This window comes from Falco biarmicus, chromosome 3 (genome assembly GCF_023638135.1).
Source record: "Falco biarmicus isolate bFalBia1 chromosome 3, bFalBia1.pri, whole genome shotgun sequence".
NCBI classification, from domain to species: Eukaryota; Metazoa; Chordata; class Aves; order Falconiformes; family Falconidae; genus Falco; species Falco biarmicus.
The window spans coordinates 105,181,368-105,206,691 of record NC_079290.1 but is presented as its reverse complement, the minus strand read 5'-3'; the positions used below and the strand labels follow the sequence as shown (position 1 = coordinate 105,206,691).

The 25,324-nt window shown below is 45.9% G+C and overlaps 1 protein-coding gene across 11 annotated transcripts in view; it reads left to right on the top strand.

The window, feature by feature from the left end:
• The first annotated feature begins 369 nt into the window (after nt 1–369).
• SLC45A1 (solute carrier family 45 member 1) overlaps nt 370–25,324 on the top strand; it is a 32,022-nt gene continuing 7,067 nt past the window's right edge. The window contains exons 1-7 of one of the 11 annotated variants that reach the window (XR_008820963.1): nt 370–434; nt 1,203–1,312; nt 14,744–14,922; nt 19,645–20,057; nt 21,674–21,766; nt 22,232–22,456; nt 23,521–24,260. Coding sequence is in view for 10 of the 11 variants with exons in the window: in XM_056332957.1 (XP_056188932.1) it covers nt 1,244–1,312; nt 14,744–14,922; nt 19,645–20,057; nt 21,674–21,766; nt 22,232–22,456; nt 23,521–24,260 (1,719 nt within the window). In the remaining variant the exon portion in view is untranslated. The other 10 variants (XM_056332957.1, XM_056332959.1, XM_056332963.1 and 7 more) reach the window with 10 other exon arrangements.

Sequence of the window (25,324 nt, the reverse complement as noted above, 5' to 3'; positions counted from 1 at the left end):
CTGATTGCTGGAAGGTGGTTGTGGGGTTTTATTTGTTGGTTTTGGTTTTGGGGTTCCCCCCCCCCCCATCCTCACTGCCTTTTACTTCCGTTACCTGTTTACTAAGCTGGTAATGTATAGTTGCTGCTATTTTTAGCTCCTTTCTGGCTTGAATTAATCCTGAATTTCCAAGATTGTCAATACCACATTTGGGACAAGAGTTTTCTAATTAAATTCGCCTCTTTTGAACTACACTGATTTATAGGAGCCAACCAAGAAAAGATGTATTTTAAATGTAATTTCTGGTTGCTAGAGATGCACCTTTTTCCTACCACAGGTATAGTTGGCAGCCCAAGGTTTGGCTACAAACCTACTTTGTTTCTTGTTTTTCAGGTCAAAGTAACATCCAGTCAGACTTTGCATGGCATGAGGCAGAAACAGGATTTTCTAGCACGGTGAGTACTTGCAGAATCAACAGGCTGATGATTTCTAACGATCAAGAATTCAGGAGACACTGCATCCTAAATAAAAGCAAAATGGGGTCAGTAATTGCCAAGTAAGTTCTGTTTCACCTCTACCTGTTTGATAGGTGGCTTCAGGGAGGGATTTAGGAAAGGCACATTGCAGAATAACTTAATGTGAGCTCTCATGATGGTGGCAAGGAGCACTACCAGGGGGAGGTTCACAAATGGAGGTTTGAAGGAACTGTTTAAAATGATAATGTGGGTAGGGATTTAATGATGGTGTTCATGAGAAGACCTTAAATAGGGATCATGCGGCAGAGTGTGTTTTTCCCTTGTGCGCTCTCTTTGACTTAAATTGTAAACTCTTTTCTCTTTTGTCACTTTGCTAGATGTAGACTTTCCAAGCCTCTTTTGGCTTTTTTTGCTTCCACAGCTGAATACAGACCAGAAGCATGTCTTTTACCAGTGTTTAGTTTGCTGCTTTTCCAGGCCACTTTCACTGAATGGTTCCAGGAAAAGCTAGAAAAGACCTTGCAAGGTCACAGAGTTCCTCTATTTCATCTCCTTGGCCCAAGGCAGGATCTAATAACCCTAATCTGCTCTCAAGCATCCTGGCAGATGATCTTAAAAGTCTCCAGCGATAGAGACTCTCCTACCTCCCTAAGCAATTTGAAATTATTTTTAATAGAAATATTTCCCCCCCGTCTAACTTAGGATAAATAAAATAAAAAAACCGACATGATTTCATTAATCGTACAGGAGCACTCAGGTTTTGACGTGGGCAGCAGAGGGAGAGTGCTATGAAGTCAACTGCTGTAGCTTCATTCTATGTTCCAGTGCCACCCACCACACGAAAGGGCACCATTAAGGTATGTGTAGTTTGCTGCAGTAATGAACCCCCCCCTCACCTCTAGGCCCCTTGATTTTCTTTAAGGTTCTGTCGCCTGAAGAATTTTCATTTATTCTGACATGTTTTCCTTATCTTTGCTCCTGCTGGTTTCATGAATGAAAATGTGTTTCCTGTCTCCAGTGAGGATTGTTGTAAAACTGGTGTTATAGACACACAGGTGGGAGAGAGACAGGAAAGGGACTAAATTAGAGCCAGACAAACACGGATAAGTGATGTGCAGATTAGGGTCGTATTTCACATCAGGGCACACAGTAATGATTTACCTTGGAAGGAATAATGCCTTAAAAAGCACACAGAGAAAGTGTATTTACTAATGTTTAAAATCAGGCCCTGAAGGCAGCACAGTGGATGCCGATTATTTTGTCCAAACTCTTGAGTTATCTGTCCATTTGGTACTTTTTCTTGCAGCGCAGCCTGGGATCAATGTGATCCAGAAACAGAAGTCTGGGAAAGCCACTGCCCAGAAAATGCTTGAAGCCGTTCAGGCTGCAAGGGAAAGAGGGCAAGTGCGAGTGGAAGGGTTGAGGGCGTCAGATTTTCTGGTCGTGGGTTGGATTGGTGGTGGTGGGATTGCGGGGGGGCAGAAGCAGGCACTCCGCTGTAGAGTGCCAGGCAAGACCATTCAGAATGGAATTGTGTGTCACACGCACATCTTCAGAGCCAGGCCCTTCTGACCCAGCACCCCATCTATTACAAGCACAGATTTCTCTGGTAACTGCCTGTTCTTTGATTTCTTTGAATGCTATGATGCAATCAGTTTCTTGTGATCTGGGTGCCTGCAGTACGCTCAAGAGTTGTGTCTGCAGCAGAAGTAATTGCTTTCTCATTACATCTAAAATACTTAGTTACAAAGTCCGTCAAGTTGTTCCTACCTACAGGCCCTGCTCACGGCAGCCGAACCCCTCTGTGCTGCAGTCTGTCGGTGCGCGAGGATCACATCCACAAGCCCACCCACCACCAGACCCACTGCTCCAGGGGGATCAACAGGTGCCACTTTGGTGACATCTTCTCCACTTGCCTCTTGGCTAAAGGAAAGCAATACTGTAATGTTCAGTGATGCAGCAGATGTTTCAAAGTCCTCATCAACAAGGAGATTACTCTGTTACCTAAATTAGGCATATTATGGAATATCAAAAACACAGAAATGTCAGAGCTAGGTTTGAATCAGCAACGAAAGTTTGGAGATTAAGCCGCGTAGGGGAGGCCTCCTATGACACTGGCTTTTGACTAGAGTTTTATGGTCTTTCATTTGTCAGGTGCCTGTTCTCTCCCCAAAACTCTAGTGCAAGGAGCAGATGAGAGAAAATACAATTGGGTGATGCACTTGGTTTGCTGTGGAGGAATCATTTACCTTTGCATCACTTGCTTACCTCCTGTCTTCTGATTTACTATGACCTGCAAGGGAACATTCCTCTACCACAGCCAAGGCATTCAGGCAGAGCTAATTGAGCAATTAAATTATCAGGTGACGGAAGTAAAAATCTCATCCACACAGTGGATGGATTTAGCAATCCGACTCCTTTTAGTGTATGACTTACTATTATGTAATGTGTATGTTGCTACATAGGTGCACACTGTGCAAAACAAAGAGATGAGCAGCTATTCTGACGTACGCTTTAGCTGGCACGGGGTTCACGACTTCTGTCAATGGACATAGAAGAAGGTGACAGCTGGGGTTTCTGGGGATGAGCCGGATGCAGGTCTGTTTAATAGAACTTTCCTTCCCAACTCCTTCTTTCCTGGAAGTCTCCTTTCAGGGGTTGTAGCTGTGGCTGAGCTAAAACACATGAAAAAAACTTTTTTCCCAGTTGTGTGCATTTCACCTCTCAGTATCCACAAGGAGTGTGCAAAGCTAGGCTGTGTCCAGGTGTTGGTGGGCTTATACAGAATTGCAAAGGGAAGCAAATCCCATTTTGAAGAATAATAAAGATGATGATGATCTGGCTGAAGATCCATTTGGGATGACAAGTAGAGGCAATCTAAGATGCATGTATTTTCTGAGAACGTCGTGGAGAATGTGATGTTTGTCTACACCAGCTGTCCAACTCGTTGTTTCTGGGTATGATATATGTAGTAAAAGCATGTCAGAATTCTAGCTCCCTCTTCCTGTACAGAACTACTACTACACAGATCGTTGTTTTAGCTGCAAGGTCGGTAATGGTAAAAAACACACCTGTCCACAGCAATGCTGTTATCAAACAGGTAGAGGACAGGGCATTAGAAATGCTGTTGCGACAGAAAACATGGGGGAAACCTTCGAGTGGAGGGTGAAAAATGATGCAACGTGCTCACTAGGACAAACTCCTGCAGTGAGGGGGCTGGATTAGGGCATAAGGGAGAAATGCTGCTGGGTAGGTCTGCTTTGCCCCCACGGCAGGGGCTTTGTGTTTTGCTCTGGCCGCCTGATCTCGGGCTGCGTTAGAACAGAGGAGAGAGAGGGAGTCTCTTGGCTTGGTGGAAAGGTTTGATTTTAAATTAAAGGGGGCTTGCAAAGGGTTGCAAACATTGACTCTGCAAGTTAAAGGAGGTTGTTTCCTTCCCTTTTATTGACGGTGTGGAAGGTCTTAAAAGAGCCTACATGTTTCTGCCCTACTGAAGTTCTCAAGAGAAGGTAATTCTGAGGGGATGCCCAGATCAGTGTGGCCCAGTATGCCTTAAAGCTGAGGGAGAGACTAGCCCTGGTCATCTCTTCTGTTTGGGAGAATGTATGGTATGCACACAGTTCCCAGGACCAGTATCGGAAGATGACTACATGCTCCTGTATCTGTGAGCTGTGTATCCAGGCTTTATTGTTGTTATCATCCATGGAAAATAAAGGGTAGGGCCTGTCTGAGGTTCATGGACTAGATTTGGTGGCAACATTTCTCCTTAGGCAAGTGGGTGGCTTGAGGAGCTGTGCAAAGGTAGGCAGGAAATTAATCTGCAGGAAGACACTTGTATCAAACCTGTTTTTCTCCTATCCAACTTGTCCAGGAACAAAAGATAGTGACAAAAATCTACTTTATGTTGTATAAATTTCAAATACTAATTTTCACCTCTGTCCTCTGTGGCTGTTCTTCAGCTGTGAAATCTGATCTCTGTATCACATTTATTTGATACTTGAAATTTAAATGAGCCCATATTCCAGTCTCTTAGGATGTCCACTTTATTTTTAATAAAAAAGTTCTCCTGTTTTACCATCTCCATGTAGCCCAGTCACATGAGCAACTCTTCTAGTGCACTTGGATTTTTATTTAAAAAAAAAAAAAAAAGGCAGGGGGGTTGGTTGGAAGCATTTGTCACTTGGTGGGCCATGGGAAGGTTGTCCAGCATCTTGGACAATGTGAAAAGGACAGCCAGGAGAATATAGTCTGTTTGAAGAAATTGTTTTCAGGTTATCATGTTCTTCTGCCTGACCATAAGACCTCAAGAGGAGTTATTGTTTTACTTTGCAAAAGATAGTAAACTGGCTTAAAGTGAAGTGGATGTGCTCCAGCGCTGTCCCTACTGTCTTTGAGAAGAGATTGGTTAGATAGGTGCAAAACTCTCTTCCTTACAGCTGCAAAGGACCATCAGTCTCAGGAACTGAGCTCTCATATAGCAAAAACATCTTCCATCCCTGTTCTCTTTTCCTTCAGCGATCTCTGTTTAATGCATGTGTTCCACAGAAGCACATGTCTACTGCTTCCCTCAGTAGCTTACTGCAATGATTGATCTCTTCTAACTCCGAAAACCATGTATTTTACTTGTAATTTGAATTTGCTTAGCTTTAAATTTCAGCCCTTGGTTGGACCAGCTGCTTTAGAAGATGTTGCTCTGTGTCTTATTCAGGACTTCAACAGATAGAATTATTTAATTAGATGATTGCAAAATATTTTCCCGCTCATAAATAATTTCTGCCATTTTTCAATGCTAGCTTTCAGTTTTGGACCCCCGGGCTAGACTCAGGCTCCAGAAGCATTTTCATCTGTATCAGCTCTAGTACAGATACAACCTCGCTGCTGGTTAAGGTGTTCCAGGTCTGTGATCAGAGCCCTTGCTGGGCAATGCCTCCGTGTGGCTCAGCCTCAGGAGGGAGAAACCAGTGCCTCATTTACTGATTCTTATGTGTTCGATCTTCAGACATAAAGCTGACCTAGGAGTTGCATTAAACTTTCATGTAGAATCAAACCCCTGGATTCTCGGCAACCTCTGCCAGTCCTACACCAAAGAGCTGGTAATATTACTAAGAAACGGAGTAACTGTGCACATGCAGAAATCACTTCTTTGTGGGAGAGGGGAGGGGAGAAAAAAAAAAATAAAAATTAGAGAAGTCAAACCAACAGCAAGCCTGTTTTTATTCTACCAGGCAGGAGATTAGTTAGATTACTTTGAGGGCTGACCTCCAATTTTGTATCCAAAGGTCATGTCTTTTGTTGAAGAGATCAATTAGTACACCAGTGTATCAGGCTCAACACAGAAATGCCATCCAAACAGTGTACAGGGAACCTTTACGTACTGTGTATTTGCCCTAGCAGATAGTTAATCTGCATTACTGTTTGTTACCTGTTCCATTTCTCTTGCTCAAGAGCGTTATCAAATGTTTACTTGACAGAATGTTCTGTTCCTCTCTCCTTTTTTTTTTTCTTTTTCTTTCCTTCCCCCCCCCCCCCCCCCCCCCCCTAAGAAAATGCAGGCTAACCCCAGAGCAACTCCAGGCTGAAAACATCACGTTGCAGGCTGGACTCTGGCCAGAGGAGTTTCTTTACTGCTGATGGAGGAGAGTAGAAAATGTCTTGAGAATGATCTGCCAAACAGGGAAAGGGCCTTTAACAAAAGGGTAAGAAATTGGAAGAAAGGAGATAACTTACAGCACTTTGATGTACCTGGAAACACTCAACAACTTGAATACCAAAGGAAATACTCTATTATTTATCAGTAGAAGGGAAAAGCAGGCTTCAGAATAGCAGCAACCAAGCGTCCACTAATAGTCCCTGTTGGAAACAGGACTGCTATCTGATCTAGTATGGCTGCCCTCCTGTTGTTTTAGTAGGAGGCTGTGTTTAAAAGATCTGCATAAAAGATCTCCAAAGACCTCCGTGCTGGTCCTGCAGGCATTGCTTTCCAGTACACTGATTAATCAATTTTCTTCAAATGTTATTCATACACTGCATTGAGTGTGGAGCACCATACAAGCTCGTACCGTTCCCGGTGTACGTGTGATGCAGGGCAAGTGGTAGTAACCAATGCTGTTTAACACTTGAAAGTGGTGGAAATCCTGGCTGCTAGTGACAGACAGGGAGTAGGAGATGATAAACTAGCAAATGACTTGTGTCATATAAATGGTTGTTTCCAATGGTGAGGTGCTGGAATACTGCTGTCAGAGATAGACATTTAGGAGGGAAACAAAATAAGGACAAGGTGCTAAAAACACTTATCCCTTTGACCATGCTTCATGGAAAGGGCAATTATACTCATCACCCAACAAATGTTCTCAAATTTAGACCCCGTAGAATTTGCTGAGCCACATGCACTTGTCGGGATGCACAGCCCCTGCTTGTTTCTGTGCGCTGCAGAAGCCAGCTCATGGCCGTACTCGGGTGCTTTGAGGGTTGCTTTGGAGTTTCAGGCAGACAGAGCCCCTGAAAGAGACTGCCAGGCTCTGAGAGTCACACAGGGGTGTCCTGCTTCTGTTACTTCATCTCTGCCCTTTTCTCTGCCTCAGTGGATGTGAGAGGCAAGGACGGCTGTCCGAGTGGCTCTGGGGCCACCCAGGAATATTAAAGTGCCTGTCTTTATCTGTTTACACCAGGTGGCCATACCGCACCCCAGCCTCTGTCTGTCTCCATAGGGTAACTGATTGTTTGGGGTGGCACATAGACACCCCTATAGTCTCTGCCTTGTTGCTAGACACTTTGAGGCAGAAAGGGGATGACAGCCCCTGCCTCTCCTGTCTGACAGGCACTCTGTATGGATGGAAGAGGCTAAATTAAAAACAGCAGAAGTAGACTTTCTGGTTTTTCTTGATAACTGGTATAAAGGAGAGAAGGGAGCAGTCTGTGCACTGCAATTAACATCAAGTGCTATTGCAACTCATCCTGTAATGCGATATAGATACAATCTCAGCAGAAAATTGAATGCTGCACTGAGTCAGAAACATAGAGCAATGCTGGGTTTTGAAGAAAGTAATTAGCCCCAGGGACCTGGTGGTTTCTCATTTCCCCTGTGGTAAACACAGGGAAGTGGGACAATACTTCCCATAGGCTTCCAAAGTCAATTTAGACAAGGTACAGAGCCAATTTATAAACCAAAGTTTTAATGAATGCTTAGGAAGAGGCAACTCCAGTCTTCCTGCAGTGCCCACCACGTACCACTCGGTGCCATCCTGCCTCTCTTTCCTGAGCTCTGAGTACCCTGTCTCTGTCTGGGCAGAGCCAGCCCAATCCCCTGCCAGTGCAGCTGCTAGAGAATGCAGCTCGGCGCAGCATCGCTGTGGTACCCTTCCCCACCTCTCTGTCAAGGGTGATGCTGCCTGACGGACCTCGGACACCGCCTGCTGTGCCTGCCTGCAGCCCAGTGCCTCAGCTGGCCACCTCTAAACATCAGCCCTTGGTACAGCAGTGGCCTGACCCTTCCTTGTGCTGCCCTGCACTTGGCCTTCACAAGAGCAGTGATTTGAGGTTTTCCAGAACTCGCTGATCATGTGAGTTCTGCTTTCCTTCAACAGAAGATCAGAAGTGTACTGAATCACAGAAATAAGACACCTGGTAGCCAAGAAAACTTTGATCTTACTAATGACAGGACCTACTGGCTGGAAGCTGCAGCTCACAATTAATACGAGAAGCAAGGAAATGAGCTGTTCAGGTAACATAGCAGGGATGACAGTAGATTCTGTTTGTGCTCTATCTTTAAGTGAAAATTGACTTTAGTTCCAAAATACATGTAGCCTATGCCTGCTCTGGGTGACCACAAGTTCCTGCATCCAGGATTCTTGCTCCTGCTTTCCTGATGTACTGCCTGTCACCTTTCTGTGGTTTGTCACGTCCAGAAAAAACCCTGCAGGTTCTTTGGGGCATAATCACATCCTTGTCTCTTGTCTCACATGAAATGCATGGTCTGCCTGAGGCACCACTGTGAAATGCTGTACTTCAGTGAGTTTGCCACGCTGCTTTGTGTGTTCCTGCACCTCTTTCTGCAAAGCTGCGCCCAACAGCACCACTCAGCACCAGTATGTTGTGTGGGAAATACCTTACATACCTGTGCTTCACACGTGTGTTCAGCATTTGTCCGGGAACGCACGGTTAATGTAGCCTGGCACACAGGTTGTCTCAGAGAGTTTTTCCTCATCTTGCTTTCATTCAGTTGCTGGAAAACCAGAAGATGATAAAGAGCTTCTGAAATATAATTATTTCCCTGGTTCTGTATCTTAAAGTGTTGGTCGCAGGAGCTGGTTAGGAAGCAAATGCAAAAGTGGTTGTGTGGCCTCTTCAAGCTGCTCGCAGGACCGCAGCCTTCTGGTACTGAGAGCATCCTCAGCCTCCTGGGTTCTGTAAGTGCCCTCTAGTGACGGTTCCCTCACCGCGCTGGGTTCTCCCCGTCGGAGGGACCCGCCGCTGGGGGGGCTCGGCTGTGGGGGCAGGGGCTGGGTAACGTCCTTACCCAGTTCCGACGGCAGTACCAGTTTGTGCTGCAGAAGCAGAGTAATGCTCGTTGAGGGGTCACTGCACAAAGCTCAGGAAAGCAAACGACTGAATGCATGGCTGCTGCTATTGTGGGAATAGCGCGTCTGAGCCGAAACACGAGTCAAATCAAGTGCAAACCGGTGGAAAAACCCCTATTGGGCTGTCACTGCACAACACTTGAATGGTTTCAGTGAAGTGTGGCATTAGCGACATTTTTCTGAATAATTATCCTCTAAGGTCTGAGAAGGGGCCACAGCATTCTGGTTTTCAAGTGATACAGCAGCTGTAGACTAGGCTGATAGATTACTGGCACCTGTACTGTGACAGCATTCTAGTGTTTCTAAAACCCAATTGGTTTGTTACTAAAGACTTTGCTTGTTTAGAGAAAAGGTTTCATCTATTTTACAAAACTATTTGAGCTATGGTCCGAGACTATGTCCTGCTTTGTGTATTCGTCAATAGCGGCAGCATTTCTGTCTCTTCCTATTATTAGAGCTCTACGTGCAATGTTGTGCGTTGTAGTTATCCAGCACACTTGTCGGGGGCACTTTGAAGACACTGCTTAATGGATTGTTTCAGGAGCGTGGCCTCACCTGGAAAGAACATGGTAGATTTGCTCTGTTCCTGGAAGGGATGGGAGCAGACACTAACCTTGGTATATATATCCACACAAGTGCAGACTTAGGAACTGCAGACAGCAGTTGTCAGAACATGCATACTTGTTTCTTTCACAATTCATGTTCTTCTCTTGTACAGTAGTTCACCGTGTTGAATTTATTTTCTCAATGAACTGACAATGCCATTTTAATGCAAATGGATGAGTGCTGGTACCATTGCTGTTCATTCGGCAGCAAAATACTGGGGGTTGTTTCTGGTGGTGTTTTGGGTGTGTGGGGTTTTTTTTGGGGGGGTGGGGAGTTGGCTGTGTTTTTCCTTCTTATAAGTAAAGATTCAAGTGCCCTTTTAAATGTTTAATTGCATCCATTAATATAGCCAGCGTAGGAGTTTGGTGAATTCAGGTTCAGGAACTGATTTATCTGGGCTATTAAAGTCATACGACAGTATGCTAAGGGCCAGATATGGAGATGGTGTGCAAACTGGCATATATGAGACTTCTTTATGTTCTTACATTGTATTAGCCTCCCACCAACTTCCTTACGCCTACTCAGTTGGCATGTAAGGGATGCTAGGGCGGTGTAATTTACGTGGTAAGCTCCTCTTACCATATAAGCATTAAGAATATATAATTGAAATGCACCTCACCTTGTTTGAACTTGCTTCTTTTTTTTCTGTCTTACTCTGTATTTGTTCTGTGTTCAATACCATAGGCCACAGACCTTATTGGCATGACTGGGCATTTACAGAAATACAAATTGCTTCTTCAACTGATATCATAAATCCGAAAAGCAGAGGGTTTTTTTGATTTGTCAATGGAGTAAAAGCTCGTGTGTGCCTGGAATACAGGCACAGGAAGAATGCAAGGGAAGAAGGCAAAATGGCATTGGCTCTAGAAATTATCTGGGAAAGGGGACTGCAGAAGAAGCAAGGACGGGTGCCATAGACACAACGCTTCAGCCCCTATGATAAATGCCTGTATTCATCTAGGTAACTCCAGCAGTAACCAGTGATAGGAAATGAGGAAATGGAAGCTGACTCAGGGGAAGTTCAGATTGGACATTAGGAAAAGGTTCTTCACTGCGAGGGTGGTCGGTCACCAGAACAGGCTCCCCAGGAAAGTGGTCATAGCACCAAGCCTGTCAGAGTTCAAGGAGCACCTGTAGGATGCTCTTACTCATATGATTTAGTGTAAGGTAGTCCTTACACTAGGAGTAGGGAGCTGGACTGGACGATCCTTATGGGTCCCTTCCAACTTCAGATATTCTCTGATTCTAATTCCTGCGAGTTTTGTCATTGGCATAAGATTGTCAAGAACTTGCCATGGAAGAAACACCTTGGTACCTGATTTGCAAATAGTCTAGGGTCGAGCTAGAACCTGTTTAAACTATTCTAGTGCCAAAGAATGATAGTATCAAGAAAACTGCAACATTGCCCTAAGAAAGTTAATCAATAATGTGACTTTTTGTTAACTGCACTGGACAGAATGGGGAATATACTACATAAAAGGAAGAGTCGCATCAAGCTTTCTGAGGGATTACAGGAATATTTGGAGCTTTGAATTTGCTTGGAAAAAGACCGTGTTTAAAAGAGATGAGCCTGTTGCCTAGTAGCAAGTGTACAGGGCTTTACTCATATCTTTTTAAGTAATCATGCTGCTTTCTAGTTCTCAACAAGAAAGTCTCAGGGAGTAGAATAGATTCGTTCAGCTTGAAGGGACCTACAACTATCATCCAGTCCAACTGCATGACTATTTCAAGGCTTCCCAGAAGTTCAAGCACACTAGAGTCCAACTGCCTCTTAAACAATGACAGGCATGAGGCATTTTTTTTTCCCCCTACGAAGGTACTATGAAAAATCAGTGGGCTGGTTTTGTGCATGTGGCAATACCTAGAGTCATGCCTGTATACCAGAGGAGGCAGTGCAGATGGTGACACCTTGTTCTCTGGATGTGAGCTGAGACCTTTGTATCTCACTTCTCTGCTGTAAGAGTTCCTGACTGTAGCTTTCTGAAAGTGTGCTTTTGCTGAAAGACAAAGCCTGCCTAAGTAGAATAGGAAGATGCAACAGACTGGGATGCGATGGTTTCAGAGGCAGTAACCAAACAAAAAAGCTGTTGTACAAAGCCATATAAGCTGAGTGGTTGTTTCTTCCCTAATCCGTTCTGAAAACTCACACAAAATTTATTGGACAATTTAATTTATATCAGACAAATGGCTTGAATCCATGGCACTAAAGCCCACACAAATTGAAAGAACCTTAGACAGTTGCTGTGTCTGTATACATCTCTCTCTTTCCCAAACACTACAAAAGCACCAAGTGCTGAAAAGCATTACGTGCTGTGTAAGATCACTGGCAACACATGTGCCAAACCAGCTATGATACCAAAGGCTAGCACAGCCGAGCTGACTCAGTCAAATACTCCTTCAGCTGGCAACACTGGCCACAAATGGGTAAGAGATCTCAACTTTTTCATAAATTCTGAGTGCATTCTTTACACTTTCCACTTAATAATTAACAAATAAGGAGTGGTGCCCCAACCCCATCACCACCCCCCGCCCTGGCCCCTGCAACCTTGAATCTCATTCTCCCAAACAAGACAAAGGCTTTTTTGTTTTTCCTTTTGAAAGACTTCAGCACATGGACAATAATTAACTTGTCACTTCAATGTGGAGTAGGAAAAGAAGGATATTTAGTTCTTTCTGTGTTATTGCCAGGTTGGGGTGGTCAAAAATGACAGATTGAGCTAGACCTCTTATTCCTCCTGTGGAGCAAGAAATACACAATGTTTCATACTGGGTACAGGAAAGCTTTAGTCTTTCCCATGCTATGGAAAGTTCTCTAGTTTGTGATGAAATTGTGCAAACTGACTTGAGATAGGCTTGACAATTGTCCTTCTGTAACCTACGCTGCTCTGGGTTCTCCTCATCTACTGCCCTGTTACTCCACCTCCTTTGTTGTGGAGCTCAGGAGGGGACAAACTGGAGTCCTCCAAACTAAGCAGCTTCTCCCCAGCCCTTTAAAAGAAGTGAATTATGCTAAGTTAGAAAATAAAAAAAAGTTAACTTTGAGGGCCTTCCCCCCACCTTGTGTTTTCAGACAATACAGTTTCTGAGGTTTTCTTACAGTATTGGCAAGGCAATGCCTTTGTGTCAAGGGCGGCCAAGCCATGCCGTGATCACAAGCCTGTTCATTTTGTTGAGGAGCTCTGTGGCTGTGCCCATGGTCTCCCACAGAAACACAGCAGTGCAGAATGTGCACGTTCATGGCCCTTCTGAAGGAAGAGGGATCATGTGTGATCTCTACTGTCATAGTTTTTTCTTTACTTCTTGGCTTGTATAGCAGCAGGCTGTCTGCTCTTCTGTAGGAAGTAGAGGACAGCTTGCACAGGGTGTGCACAGGACCCTCTGCAGACATAAAAACCTGGTGACCCATCTGGCCTTTCCCTCTTTGGGTCACCCAGCACAGATTGATCTTTGCTCCAGGATTCACATGGCCCTCAGTGTTCTGAAGTGCAGCCCCCGAACACAGAACAACTTCCACAGCGTGTATTCTGTTTGGTACAGACTTTGTGTCTCCCCCAGAAGAAATCGGCTTGGAAAAGAAGCTGACGGTTCCAGGCGGATCACTGAATGACATTGCAGAGCCATTGAGCCTAACTGAAAGATGTTTTAAAATGCATTTTAAGACAAAACGAGTAAAAGGAACACCCAACATCACACAACTAAAACCCAATTCTTCAAACGAGAGAACAACATACTCTCTCTTGGTGGCTTGCACAGAATTTCACTTGACTGGAGCTAATGTTTACCTCGGGGAAAAGGATTATGAAGATAGTAAGAGAGGTTTCCAGGAAACAAAGGAATGGTCCTGATCTGAGTGAGGCAAATAATGAGGTCTGCTCGCAAATGAAACAGTGAGCCTAACATGAAGCTGTAAAGGAGCAGAGATGAATATTCTGTCAGAAGCTGCTTCATGGAAAGACTTAACCAAGGAGTTTAATGAATGCAAAAGATCTTGCACCCAGAGAAGGTAGGAGGGAACAGCGCAGATTCGTAGCAGTAGGTATTCATCACCAAAACTCGCTCTTTTGAATGCTGTTGGGTTAAATTAGTACAAAGTAAATGAATATCTTTACATTTCAACAGCAATTTATGTGTAAGCTCACAGAGGAGAGGAGATTTGTGTTTTCTGTTTTGTCTAAACCCCAAAGGATGCTGATAGATGAATGCATGGCAGGAATTGCTTTCGTTCTCTCCATTGTTGTTACCCTGGGAAGAAGTAGAGTGCCTGTCCCACCATCACAAGTGAACAAACTGTGCTAAATGGTGTGAGAGTTAATTCTTCTAAGTTCTGAGCAGACAACTTTATTTAATTGAACATGGAATAAGTAAGAGTTTAATGTCTCAAATGTCCACAGGGAAAAATCGTTGGATATGATGGCTATGACTGCCTGCCAGCATTAATAACATAACCCTGTCTCCATGCCCAGGTGGAACAGAAAGTTGTCCTCAATCACAAGGAACGGGGCTATTAAATACTGGGTTCGTGTGCTCAGTGTCCATGGAGCTCTCCAGCGCGTGGAGGGGGGTGGGACAGAGGCTGGCACCGTGTTCTCAGTTGTGGTCACTGAAGAGATGGCTGATGCTGGGGCTTGAGCAAAGAAGGTTGCAAGCAGTTGTGGGTGGTCTGACAGCCATAATCTCAGCCCATTTAACTGTCCCTGAGGGCTAGAAGCTGGGTCAGCAACAGCTGGTCCTACTACAACTACTGCTGATGGTAGTGGCTTGGCTTCTCCCAGCAACAGCTGTCTCTTGCCCCACCTGCCTGATCCCTTTGGCAGGCAGCAGACCTGCCTGCTTGTCTTATCTTAGCAGCTGTAGCACCTGCCTGGACCATCCCCTATTCCTGCCTTTCATCCTTAGGGTTGCAAATCTTCATTTTTTTGCCTTTGGTGCTCAGAAGCAGGAAGGATCTTGCCAGTGGTGGTGGCATTGGAGGCTTGTAAATGAAAGGGATGTCATCAGCCCATGGTTTTGAATGAGAACATGACTGCTTTCTTGCAGAGCCACACCGATGGTTTTAATCAATTCGTTAAGAGTGTGGCTTCTAAAACCAGTTTGTTCTCTCAACAGGCAGCAAATGGAACAGTGACTGCTCTATTGTGGATGAGGCCCTCTGGCAGGAGAAGACACAGCATCCTGTTGTGGCAACAGCCACCAGCACTGCAAAGTGGTGTGTGGCAAGGCTGGGTTGATGGAGGCTCCAGAAGTCCCATACCTGGGCAGCTGAAAGGAAGACTCGGCACAGACAGGTGAGGGACATCTCAGTACCAGAACTGCCTCAAATCTGCCAGAAGGACTGGGGATAGAATGTCTGTCAAATGAGGAACCTGCAGCATCTTTGACTGAAGCCTGCAGCAGTGTCTGGCATGGCAGCAAAAGAATGTGTGGTGTTTGGGGCAAAGAGTAGTATTTCGGGATGAGTCCGTTACTCAGAGATGTCTGTGACATCAGACTGACTCTCCCATCTGTGTTTGGTTCATCTGCATGAGCATTTTGACACGGGTGAGGAAGGAGGTGAAAAGGTGAACTGGATCAAATAGCTGAGAGCAGCAGCGCTGGTGCTTGACAAGTTTCTTGCTCGCTTTTACCTGGTCTGGCAGAATTAGGCATGTATCTTAAGGAACATGTTTGGGAACAACGTGCTTACACAGGGCCCTGTCCTAGAAAGCAGTAAAGGGAAAAATTTTGCTGTGGTTGTTGATGTGCTGGCTGGGATGAGGTTTTGAGAATGATGATTTGTGAGGATAGGTGAGGAACCGTCTCACTTTTCATTTAGACAGTACAAACACCCTTCTGCCCTGTGAATGTCAGTGCTGTGAGTGAATAACCTGTAGTGTTGTAAACAGTCCTTTACACTGCCATTGGGTCACAGAAACACTGATAAATTATACTTGGCCAATATAATGGCCAAATTAACATAAAAATATTGAACAGTGCAGATCATGTGACAGGGAATCCATGGTGATGGGAACATTCAGTGGTCTCTTGTGCCTGTCCTTGTGTGTGCTGCAACATTACTCCGTTTCTCACAATTTCTTGCTGGGTTTTCTATGTACTTGTGCACTAGCTGAACCTCACCTGCCTCCGACAGTGCTCTGGCATCTTTTTCAGCCTTTGCGGTTGCACCACCTACCACATAAAGGAGGGCTAGTTTTCTGCAAATGGTGCCATTTATTCCTACTGTGACTAGTGATGTATGTGCAGGGAAGCCATTGTCCTGCTACAATAAATTCTATAAGAGCTAAATACTAATGTATGATAAGGATCCATGCAGTGTTATGGTAACCTCTGGAGATAAAGGCAAGCATCCTTAATGCCCCGAGTTTGAAGTGTTTTTTTTTTTAAATACACCCAGCTGACAGCACTACATAGTGGCATCTTTCTTTGCAAACCATGAGGAAATTTTGAACACGAGCAAAAAAACGTGGCATTGTAAAACAAAGCTGCCACACTGCCTTACCCAAAGCAGGGGAAGACTGAGCGCTACTGTTCATTACCGGAGTGTAGCATCATCTACGGCATCTACTCTGCGGGCCTATCAAAAAATCTCACTGCTGCAGGTGACAGCATTACTGTCACGGTCAGCTGCCCCGCCGTACCAGGGCCAGCGCGGGGCATGGCGGGGCGCGGGAGGCCTGAGGGGCCGGGCCGCGGGAGGCCTGAGGGGCCGGGGCCCGGGGGCCGCGGGAGGGCCTGGGGGCCGGGGCCGGGCCGCGGGAGGCCTGAGGGGAAGGGTACGGGGCGGGCCGCCGGAGGCCTGAGGGGCCGGGTACGGGGCGGGCCGCGGGAGGCCTGAGGGGACGGGGCCCGGGGGGGGCCGCGGGAGGCCTGAGGGGACGGGGCCTGGGGGCCGCCGGTGCGCCTGGGGGACAGCGCTTGGCCCCGGCGGCTGCTGGGCGCCCGAAAGACGGGGCTGCGGGGCAGGGGCGGTCAATGGGCGGCCGCGGCCGTGACCGCCCTCCGGGGCGGTGCGGGGGGCGGCCGCTTCCGCCGGCTGCGGTGCGGGGGCCGGCTGCGGAGCGACGTCAGCGGGGCCGGGCCGGCGTCACGGCGCGGCGGCGCAGTGCGGGGCCGGGCCGGGCGCCGCCGGAGGTGAGGCCGCGGGGCGGGCGGCGGGGCCGGGCCTGGGGGTCGCGGGGCGGGGGAGCGGCGCGTTCGCCATTGACAGGAGCGTTTGCGGGGCGGCGGCCTTCGCGCCGAGCCAGCGCCGGCGCCAGGGCCGGTCCCCGCAGCGCTGGTGGCCGTGGGGCGTTTGGAGCCCGCGGGACCCACTGCAGGAGAACCGGGAGCAGACCCTGCGGAAGCAGGAGGAACTCATTCTCGGCGTGGAGGTGCGGGTCGGGCCGGGCGGGTGGCGGGTGGCAGGGCCGGCCTCGCGAGGCCCTGCGGATTGAGATGCGCCGTTGCTGGTGTGGCCAACGTCGAGTGCCAGAAATGGCAAATAGCTGTTGACAGTGAAAGCTGACAGCCATGACACGGTTGAAGGAGAGTTTTCCTGCTTTGCAGCTGTTGTGATCACCAGGTAGATTCACCTGAGGACAGGCTTGAGCCCTGTGAAGGTGTCCGCTGGGGAAAAGGAGATGAGGAAGAGGGGCTGAGCTCGCAGTTCTATGCTGACTTTCTGTGGGACCAGTGGCACGCTGTCAATGACAGCCTTTCGTTCCAAGTAATTGCAGATCACCACCATGTGTATTTTCGAGTCACGTGGAGGGGTTCTTTCCTTCTGTCACTACAACGTTGCCACTTACGAGTTGTGATACAACCTCTTTGCAACGCACAGTATGGAGCAGGAAGATAAAGGAGGATCTGGTATGAAATGGAACTGATAGATCAAGTGTAGGGAGATCGACACCCTGGGTGCAAATGGCAAGGTGTATCAGTGGTGGAGTGCTAGCACAACTGCATTGTGATGTTTCTGTGAAAGGGTCATTAAAGCAGCTGTCATGAAACTCATTGGGTTTTCGTTATGTCTGTTTTTCTGCTATCTTTTTCCTAATTTTTAACAAATTCTCATCGTGAGGAAATTACTTTGACCCAAAGGTTAATAAAGGTACTGCTACAAAGTACGTACTCTGTCTGTGGAATACATGAATCATAAGAAGTTTTCAGTAATTTGTGAAAACAGCATGAAGGGGAACAGCAATGTGGGCATCTTCACAGAGTCTCCGTATGCTTCTCGTTTTGTTGGTCTCTTGAGGGGCCTTTGTATCTAATGAGCTTACCCACCAAAATGCAGCTTGCAGTCAGTGCCTTGTGAGATGGGGGTTGTCAAGGCATGGAGTTACAATTATGAATTGCTTGTTCTTCTCTCTCATGTGGTATGCATCTTAGTCTGAAGAGGAGCAGTCTTGAGGAAATCTGTGGTACAACGTTATCAACACTTTAGTAGATGTCTTATCTCTCCCACCCTTCCTCCTCCCCCTCAGGCACCAAACACAGTCAAGTTACCCCAACTGCAGTCTTCTGTGATGTGCTTGGTATTTAATTTTGCATTGCGCAATAACTCTCTTTGGACGCTTGCATGGAGCTGGGGATTGTTCTGTGTAGACCATCATCCTGCCATGCTTAACAGCCATTGCATCAGCGTGATGGTAAATGTGGGTTTACAGAGTTCTGCTTTCAATAATAGTTGGGGATATGCAGTGAAGAATGGCGCTGTGTAGGCTAAGGGCTACAGGAAGAAAGACTGGCATGTGAAATGTGCCAGAGGAAGTAGCAAAAAGCAGATTTGTGGGAGTTCTGTGCAGCCAAAGTAGCAGAACAGCTGGGATTCTTTTCCCTAGGGGAACTGTAAACAAAAAAGTAAGATATTTGTTTTGCTTACTAGTATGCAGCTGTGAGGGTTTTCCTGAAGAGGTGTGGGGTGGTATGGAGCCATTCTCATGCGGCAGCAGCCTTTGGTCCCATGGGCAAGAAAGCATAAAGAAAGGGTCAGACTTCACTTACAAGCCGTTTCCATTTCTGGCAACAAGAGGCAAGAAATCACATGTGCTTTGTTAATTCAGCAGATCTATTGGCATCTATCCTGAGATGCTATTTGGGAACCCATTTGGCTGTTTCACTTGCCACAGTATGCAAGCTTTGGCTACAGGAGTGATTCTAATGAGACTCAAGGAGGCTGTTCAGCACTTGAATGCCATCCATCTCTGAGAGAGGAGTAGCAGTGCTGAGGGTGGCTTGTGGCGGGGCATGTATCTTCTTCTCGGGTATTAGTTTGAAACTTTGATTCCTGCACTGAAAAATGATACCAGCTTCTGGTTCCAAGCATATTTGTTGTCAGCTGACCTCATCCGGGTGTTCAGCTTGTGTAGTCTGAACTTCAAAAATACATTTGTTGAGTGCTTTGGTAAAGTCTTAACAGACATAGAACCAGAAAGAAGCAGAGGATCAGGCCCTGTCCTTGCAGTAGTGTCTGCTGAATTCAGGAATGTAAATAGGAAGAAAACCAAACTCAGTCATTATGAAAAAAGTTTTGCATTGAGCCTTGGCTTCAGCACAGGCAGCGGGAATGGTAGGATCAATACCGAAAGGTGATTTTGCGTTGCATTAGGGGTCTGGATCTGCAGCCAAGCCACAGCTTTGCTTTATTATAAACTTGAACTAAATTAAGATGACCTCAGTCTAAGTGAACTGCAGATAAATGTAAACGTATTGCTGTTATGTGAACTCCTGGGAAGTATGACATGTCTAACTGCTAATTGTTTTAAATATTTCAGTCATAATATCCCCAGTGATGGTAGGCAATGCCTAGGTAACCAAGATAGGATCTCTGCTGTCTCAATTGTGCAAAGATGGAGACTTACCTATAAAACATATATGCCTTATGTCAAGAGATTGAGAGAAAAGGTTGTGACTAATATGAGGCTGCGCTCAGTATGTGGAGTGTTGAGAAAAGGCTTGAACTTCAGTAAATGAAATTAAGCAAAGTTTTTCTTACTCAACCATTTTATTCTGAACTGTTTTTCTTACAGACATCTACCCGTGATGATTCCACAATCTGCAACACCCCCCGTCAGTGATGCTGCGCTCTTGCCAAGCGGGGCTTCTCAGGAAATCTGGAGGTCACAAGTTCCAGGCTATTCTGGATCGGTCACAGGGCACATAAGTCATCGGGCCAATAACTTCAAGAGACATCCAAAAAGGAGAAAACACATTCGCCCTTCACCGCCACCGCCACCGAACACTCCATGTCCTATTGATTTGATTGACTTTGGGGATCTCCAACCGCAGAGGTCTTTCCTAGAACTCCTCTTTAATGGGTGCATTCTCTTTGGGCTGGAGTTCAGCTATGCCATGGAAACAGCCTATGTTACCCCTGTTCTGCTTCAGATGGGGCTTCCAGACCAACTGTATGGAATGGTGTGGTTCATCAGCCCTATATTAGGTAACTTTTCTTTATGCTATTTCTTCTCTTCTGTTTTTTTGCACTACATGGGGGTCATATGGTTTTGTTTTCTCTGCCTCAGCTGTTAACAAGTACATTCTGTGTGCTGTTGAGGTTAAGAAGCACTAGCCATAATTTTAGACAACTGAATGGAGAGTAATTCTTGCTGTGTCTTAACTGAAATGGGCCCGTGTGATCAAAAGGCCTCGTTTCAATGGCTTCTCGACATCTTATGTCTTGCAGGAGGGTAAGCTTTGGTTACTATGTTCCTATATTTAAACACTAGCAAAAGAGTATCAGTGTCTCCATTTAGGTCCCTGTGAGAAAAAGCATACAGAGACAGTTCCCAAGGCTGTGTGAAAAAAGCAGAGTAGGGTTGGCTTCCCCTGTTTAACTCTCTGAAACAAACAAGGTGTTCCAGTGAAGAAGGACCATTGACGCTGCCATTACAGGCATTGAATTACCTGCCTTAACACAGAGGCTGGGCTGGGAGCATATCCATTACTATGGGAAGAACCATAGCATGGGCTATTACCACTTGGAAACTTTGTTCTGCCTGTTCTTGTACTTGTTGAATGTGCTTCAGAAGAAGCGTGGTTTAACCCTGGCCGGCAACCAAGCACCACGCAGCTGCTTGTTCACTCCCCCTCACCCAGAGGGATGGGGAGGAGAATCGGAAAGGAATGTAAAGCTCAAGGGTTGAGATAAGAACAATTTAATAGGTAAAGCAAAAGCCATGCATGCAAGCAAAGCAAAGCAGGGAATTTATTCGCTAGTTTTGATTAGCAGGCCATCCCCAGAGCAGCAGGGCTCCATCACACATAATGGTTACTCGTGAAGACAAACGCCATAATGCCAAATGTCACCCCCTTCCTTCTTCCCCCTGTTTATATACTCAGCATGATGTTATATGGCATGGAATACCTCTTGGGCTAGCTTGGGTCACCTGTCCTGGCCGTGTCCCCTCCCAATTTCCTGTGCCCCTCCAACCCTTCCACTGGCAGGGTCCAAGGAACCAAAAATTCCCTGTTTACTATAAACATCATCCAGCAACAACTAAAAACATCAGTGTCCTATCAACATTGTTTTCACATCATAGCCAAAACACAGCACTGTACTAACTATTAAGAAGAAAATTAACTTTATCCCAGCTGAAACCAGGACAAGAGTAGACAGACCCCTACTCACAGGCTGTCCCAGAGTAACACATGCACCTTTCTAACTTGTATGTTTGCTTCGTGCTGTCTTCCAAGCTAATTCTGCAGGAGATCTCCCATCTAAGATGAGGTAAATGAAATAGCTTGTAAGTAACAGAGTACTTTAGAACATATAACTGTTGTACTCTTCACCTGATGTCAGTCTCTGCTGTATTGATGATGCAGAGTCAACAGCCATGACAACGAGCAGCGGCACATTACGTTATTCAGTCCCCGATGTGGGAAATGCCAGGCAGTACATTGTGTGTGCCTGTGTGCACCTGGGTGACTAGTACCAACTGGGGACAGTATTGTGCCATGGTTTTCTGCCTTTAACTGCCTTTTAAGCTACCTGTTTTAACTCCCCTGTGAAACAGGCTTGTAGAAAAATGCTGCTTACTGAGGATTTGTTTTTTCTAGGGTTCTTGCTACAGCCTTTGCTGGGGGCCTGGAGTGACAGATGCACATCAAGATTTGGGAGGAGAAGACCTTTCATTCTGGTCTTAGCAGTAGGTGCGTCTTTTAGAAACAACGGGCATAACACTTGTAAAGTACAAACATGGTTCATCTCTCTTCTGCAACATCCCCTCTGGCACTAGGGAGGATGTCCCTGAACAAAATGCCCCCGAAATGTTGGGTTTTGTGGGTCTGAAGAAGGTGGTGAGTGATGGTGAGGTGATGCCTTGGCAGCTGGAGATCCACACATAAAAGCTTCTTTTGTCAGAGTCTGAAGAGATGATGTTTTGAGGGTGAAGAATGATTGTCTTTGGCCAAAAGCAGCTCCAGACATTTGTTAAGCTTGAACAGTGGAAAAGGATTATGTATATCCTATAAGCCATGCTCATTCCCCAGACTGTGGTGATCTCAACAAGGACAGTAGTGCTGGCTGCAAGGCTGTGCAGGTAGTATAATGCTTGGAGCATGGAGGTTTTTGTGCTTACAAGCAGTTGGTTGATTTTGATTTGGTTTTGTTCCCAGGAGCGTTGCTTGGGCTCTCGCTTATGCTGAATGGCAAAGATATAGGGAGTGCCCTGTCTGACACTGCAAATAACCACAAATGGGGGATCATCCTTACGGTCTGTGGTGTTGTGCTCATGGACTTCAGCGCAGATTCGGCAGACAATCCCAGTCACGCCTACATGATGGATGTGTGCAGCCCAGTGGATCAAGACAGGGGCCTCAACATCCACGCTTTATTAGCAGGTATGCTTGCTTGATGCTTCCTGGGTGATGTGAACCTTAAGTAAACAAGACCTACTGTGAGAAAGCAGAGTGTAAATCACTGGTCTTTTCTTGTATGAGCATAATAACCGAATACCTGGAGAGGTAGGGCTAATTAACTTTGAAAACAAACTCTGCTTACTGCAGAAGGCTTTTGTAACTACCAAAAGTCAAACAAGACATTCCTGAGTTAATCACCTGAAGGTCCCTCATGTTATTTATAATACCTACAGAAACAAAATAATCCCTCCAGGGAGGAGGTTCGGCTTTCTGCAAGTCTGGGAAATGCCTTTTTCAGTCGCTCTGTTGCAGGGGAGAGCGCATACTGGGCACTATGATCCCTCATTGTTGTCGTCTTCAGTCACTGTGCTGCCATAGTCTAGTTTGCTTCGTCATGAGATTGTTTCACACTCTTGAACGTACTTGTAAGAAAGAAAGAAAGAAAGAATAGTGTCATAAGGCTTTCACCATGTGAATGGAGTGAGACAGTATCCGGTGCCCTCAGAACTTCCGTGTTCATTGGTAGTAATGCAGTGGCAGTTTTATATACTGCCAACATGTTGCCGAGTAATGAGCTTGCTACGCTTCTGAAGTGATTCAGTCTGTCTTGGACGCAGTTAGATCTGCGTTCGTCTAACTGAGTGAGGAAAATGGATTTTCACTTACTTTCAGGAAAACAGTCTTAGCTGACTGATTGCAGAGCCTTGCCACGAGGCTGGTGGACACTTCTGTTTTACGGACTGAAATAGCTGAAGGTAAAGTGGTTTGTTCTTAGCAAAGAAAGAACTACCATTTTTGATTATTTGTATCATCACTTTTACAGCACTGACCTTCTCCCTCTTTCTGTCCCATGTTTGTACCTCCAGACTGTCCTTGTGGCGCGGATAACTGTTTATTACTGCATTTGGATTGAAAAGGGGTTGAGTAGTAAAACAGAAGTAACATGTCAGATTCTACTTATGAATAATCATTAGACAAATGGTGTGCGCTGTTACTGACTTCCGTATTGGCTAGGGAAGATAATCTCGGCTCTGTTTTTCCACCAGGTCTTGGAGGTGGCTTTGGTTATGTTGTTGGAGGAATACACTGGGATAAAACCAGTTTTGGAAAAGCTGTGGGAGGGCAACTTCGAGTCATCTATGTCTTCACCTCAGTTATACTGACTATTACTACTGTGCTGACTCTAATCAGCATTCCAGAAAGACCCTTAAGGTCCTTTAGCAGGAAGAAAAAGGTGATGAAGAGTCCAAGTCTTCCTCTCCCTCCTTCTCCACCTTTCTTCTTTGAGGAGGGTGTAAATGAAAACTTTGCTTCTCATAACTCAGCTCACTTATATGAAAGTTTTACAAGTCCCGTTTCCCCCCTCAGCCCACTCACACCCAAATATGGCAGTTTTATCAGCAGAGACAATTCCTTGACGGGAATTAATGAGTTTGCATCATCATTTGGGACTTCAAATATTGACAGTGTGCTTATAGACTGTTTTACAGGCGGGCATAGTAGTTATTTAGCACTTCCAGCTAGCTTGCCCAGGCAGCCTGTCAGTGTCAGCTTTCCTCGGGTACCTGATGGCTGTTACCAAGGAGAAAACGGAGTTCTGGAGCAAGGGGAGAGCAGCATAACACCGGGGCCTGACGGCGAGCCGCTAAGGGTGGGCTCACTGGATGCGATAAAGCCACGGTCATCGGGGATCCTGAAAAGACCTCAGACCTTGGCCATTCCAGATATCGTAACAGGACACTGTCCAGAAAATAATAGAAGAAGAAATGTAACCTTCAGCCAACAGGTAAGGGCAGAAAATCAATGATATGACCCTGTAAACCTGAGCATTCATTTGATCTCTTCATATAGTTTTAAATGTGTGACATACAAATTCATCATTAAAGACTGCTCGTGACAGTTTGCTTATGAAAGTCAGTATGGGAACAGCATACCTGATATGACTTTATCGGTAAAGTAGTGGGTAGGATGTGAATTATGACTGGCAGTCTGTCAACTGCCATTGTTCCCATGGCAGAAATGGGAGTGTTCCGCTCTCACCAGGCCATGTGTGAAAGTTAGGTTGGTATTTTTAGCCCTGCTTCACCACCCAGGGAGCTACCACATGAGAGCAGAAAAAGACACATTTTTATTGAGCCTGTATCTTCCCTTTCCACAGAAATATCCGCAAGATAGGGCCAGGGATAGGACTCTCCCATGAGCTTCTCCTTATGGCAGTCATTACATCTGGTTCCATCAGGGAGGTGAGGTTTCCCTTACCCAGGGATAAGACTCTGGCCTCACCTCCCACTGTTGGTGATAACTTGGAATGTCTGAGACCTCTGTATGCTGGCCCATTTTTTTATGATCCGGGATGAGGTAAACTGTCCTCTGTTGTTTTTTGTTTTGTTTGGTTGGTGGTTTGGTTTTTGTTTTTATTTTGGGGGGTGGGGGTTGTTTGTTTTGTTTAGTTTGTTACTGTTGCTGTACTTTGACCCAGTTTGTGAGAGCAGGCTTTCTTAGGGCCAGGGTTTTATATTCTGTGCACACAGAGATCAAGCATCAACGTTAGCAAGCAATGCGAATGTGTTTCAGTTAAAACCAGCCTCTTCTTCCGTGATGTCTCTAGAACTTCAGAAACCAAATTCACCTGGATGTGGGTACAGCTTTTATTAAATACAATGGAATTTATGCCTTCCCTATGCTACTGGATATGGTTGCCAAATACCCTAGAGAAGTGAAGAGTACTGTTTCAAGTATGCTGAAAGCTGTGGCACAGTGCTGCCATTTAACACTTGTTCCAAGGCTGAGCTTACTACTTAGCCAAATACACTGTTCTCAGTCTTCAAGTCAACATACTGCAGCAGCAGA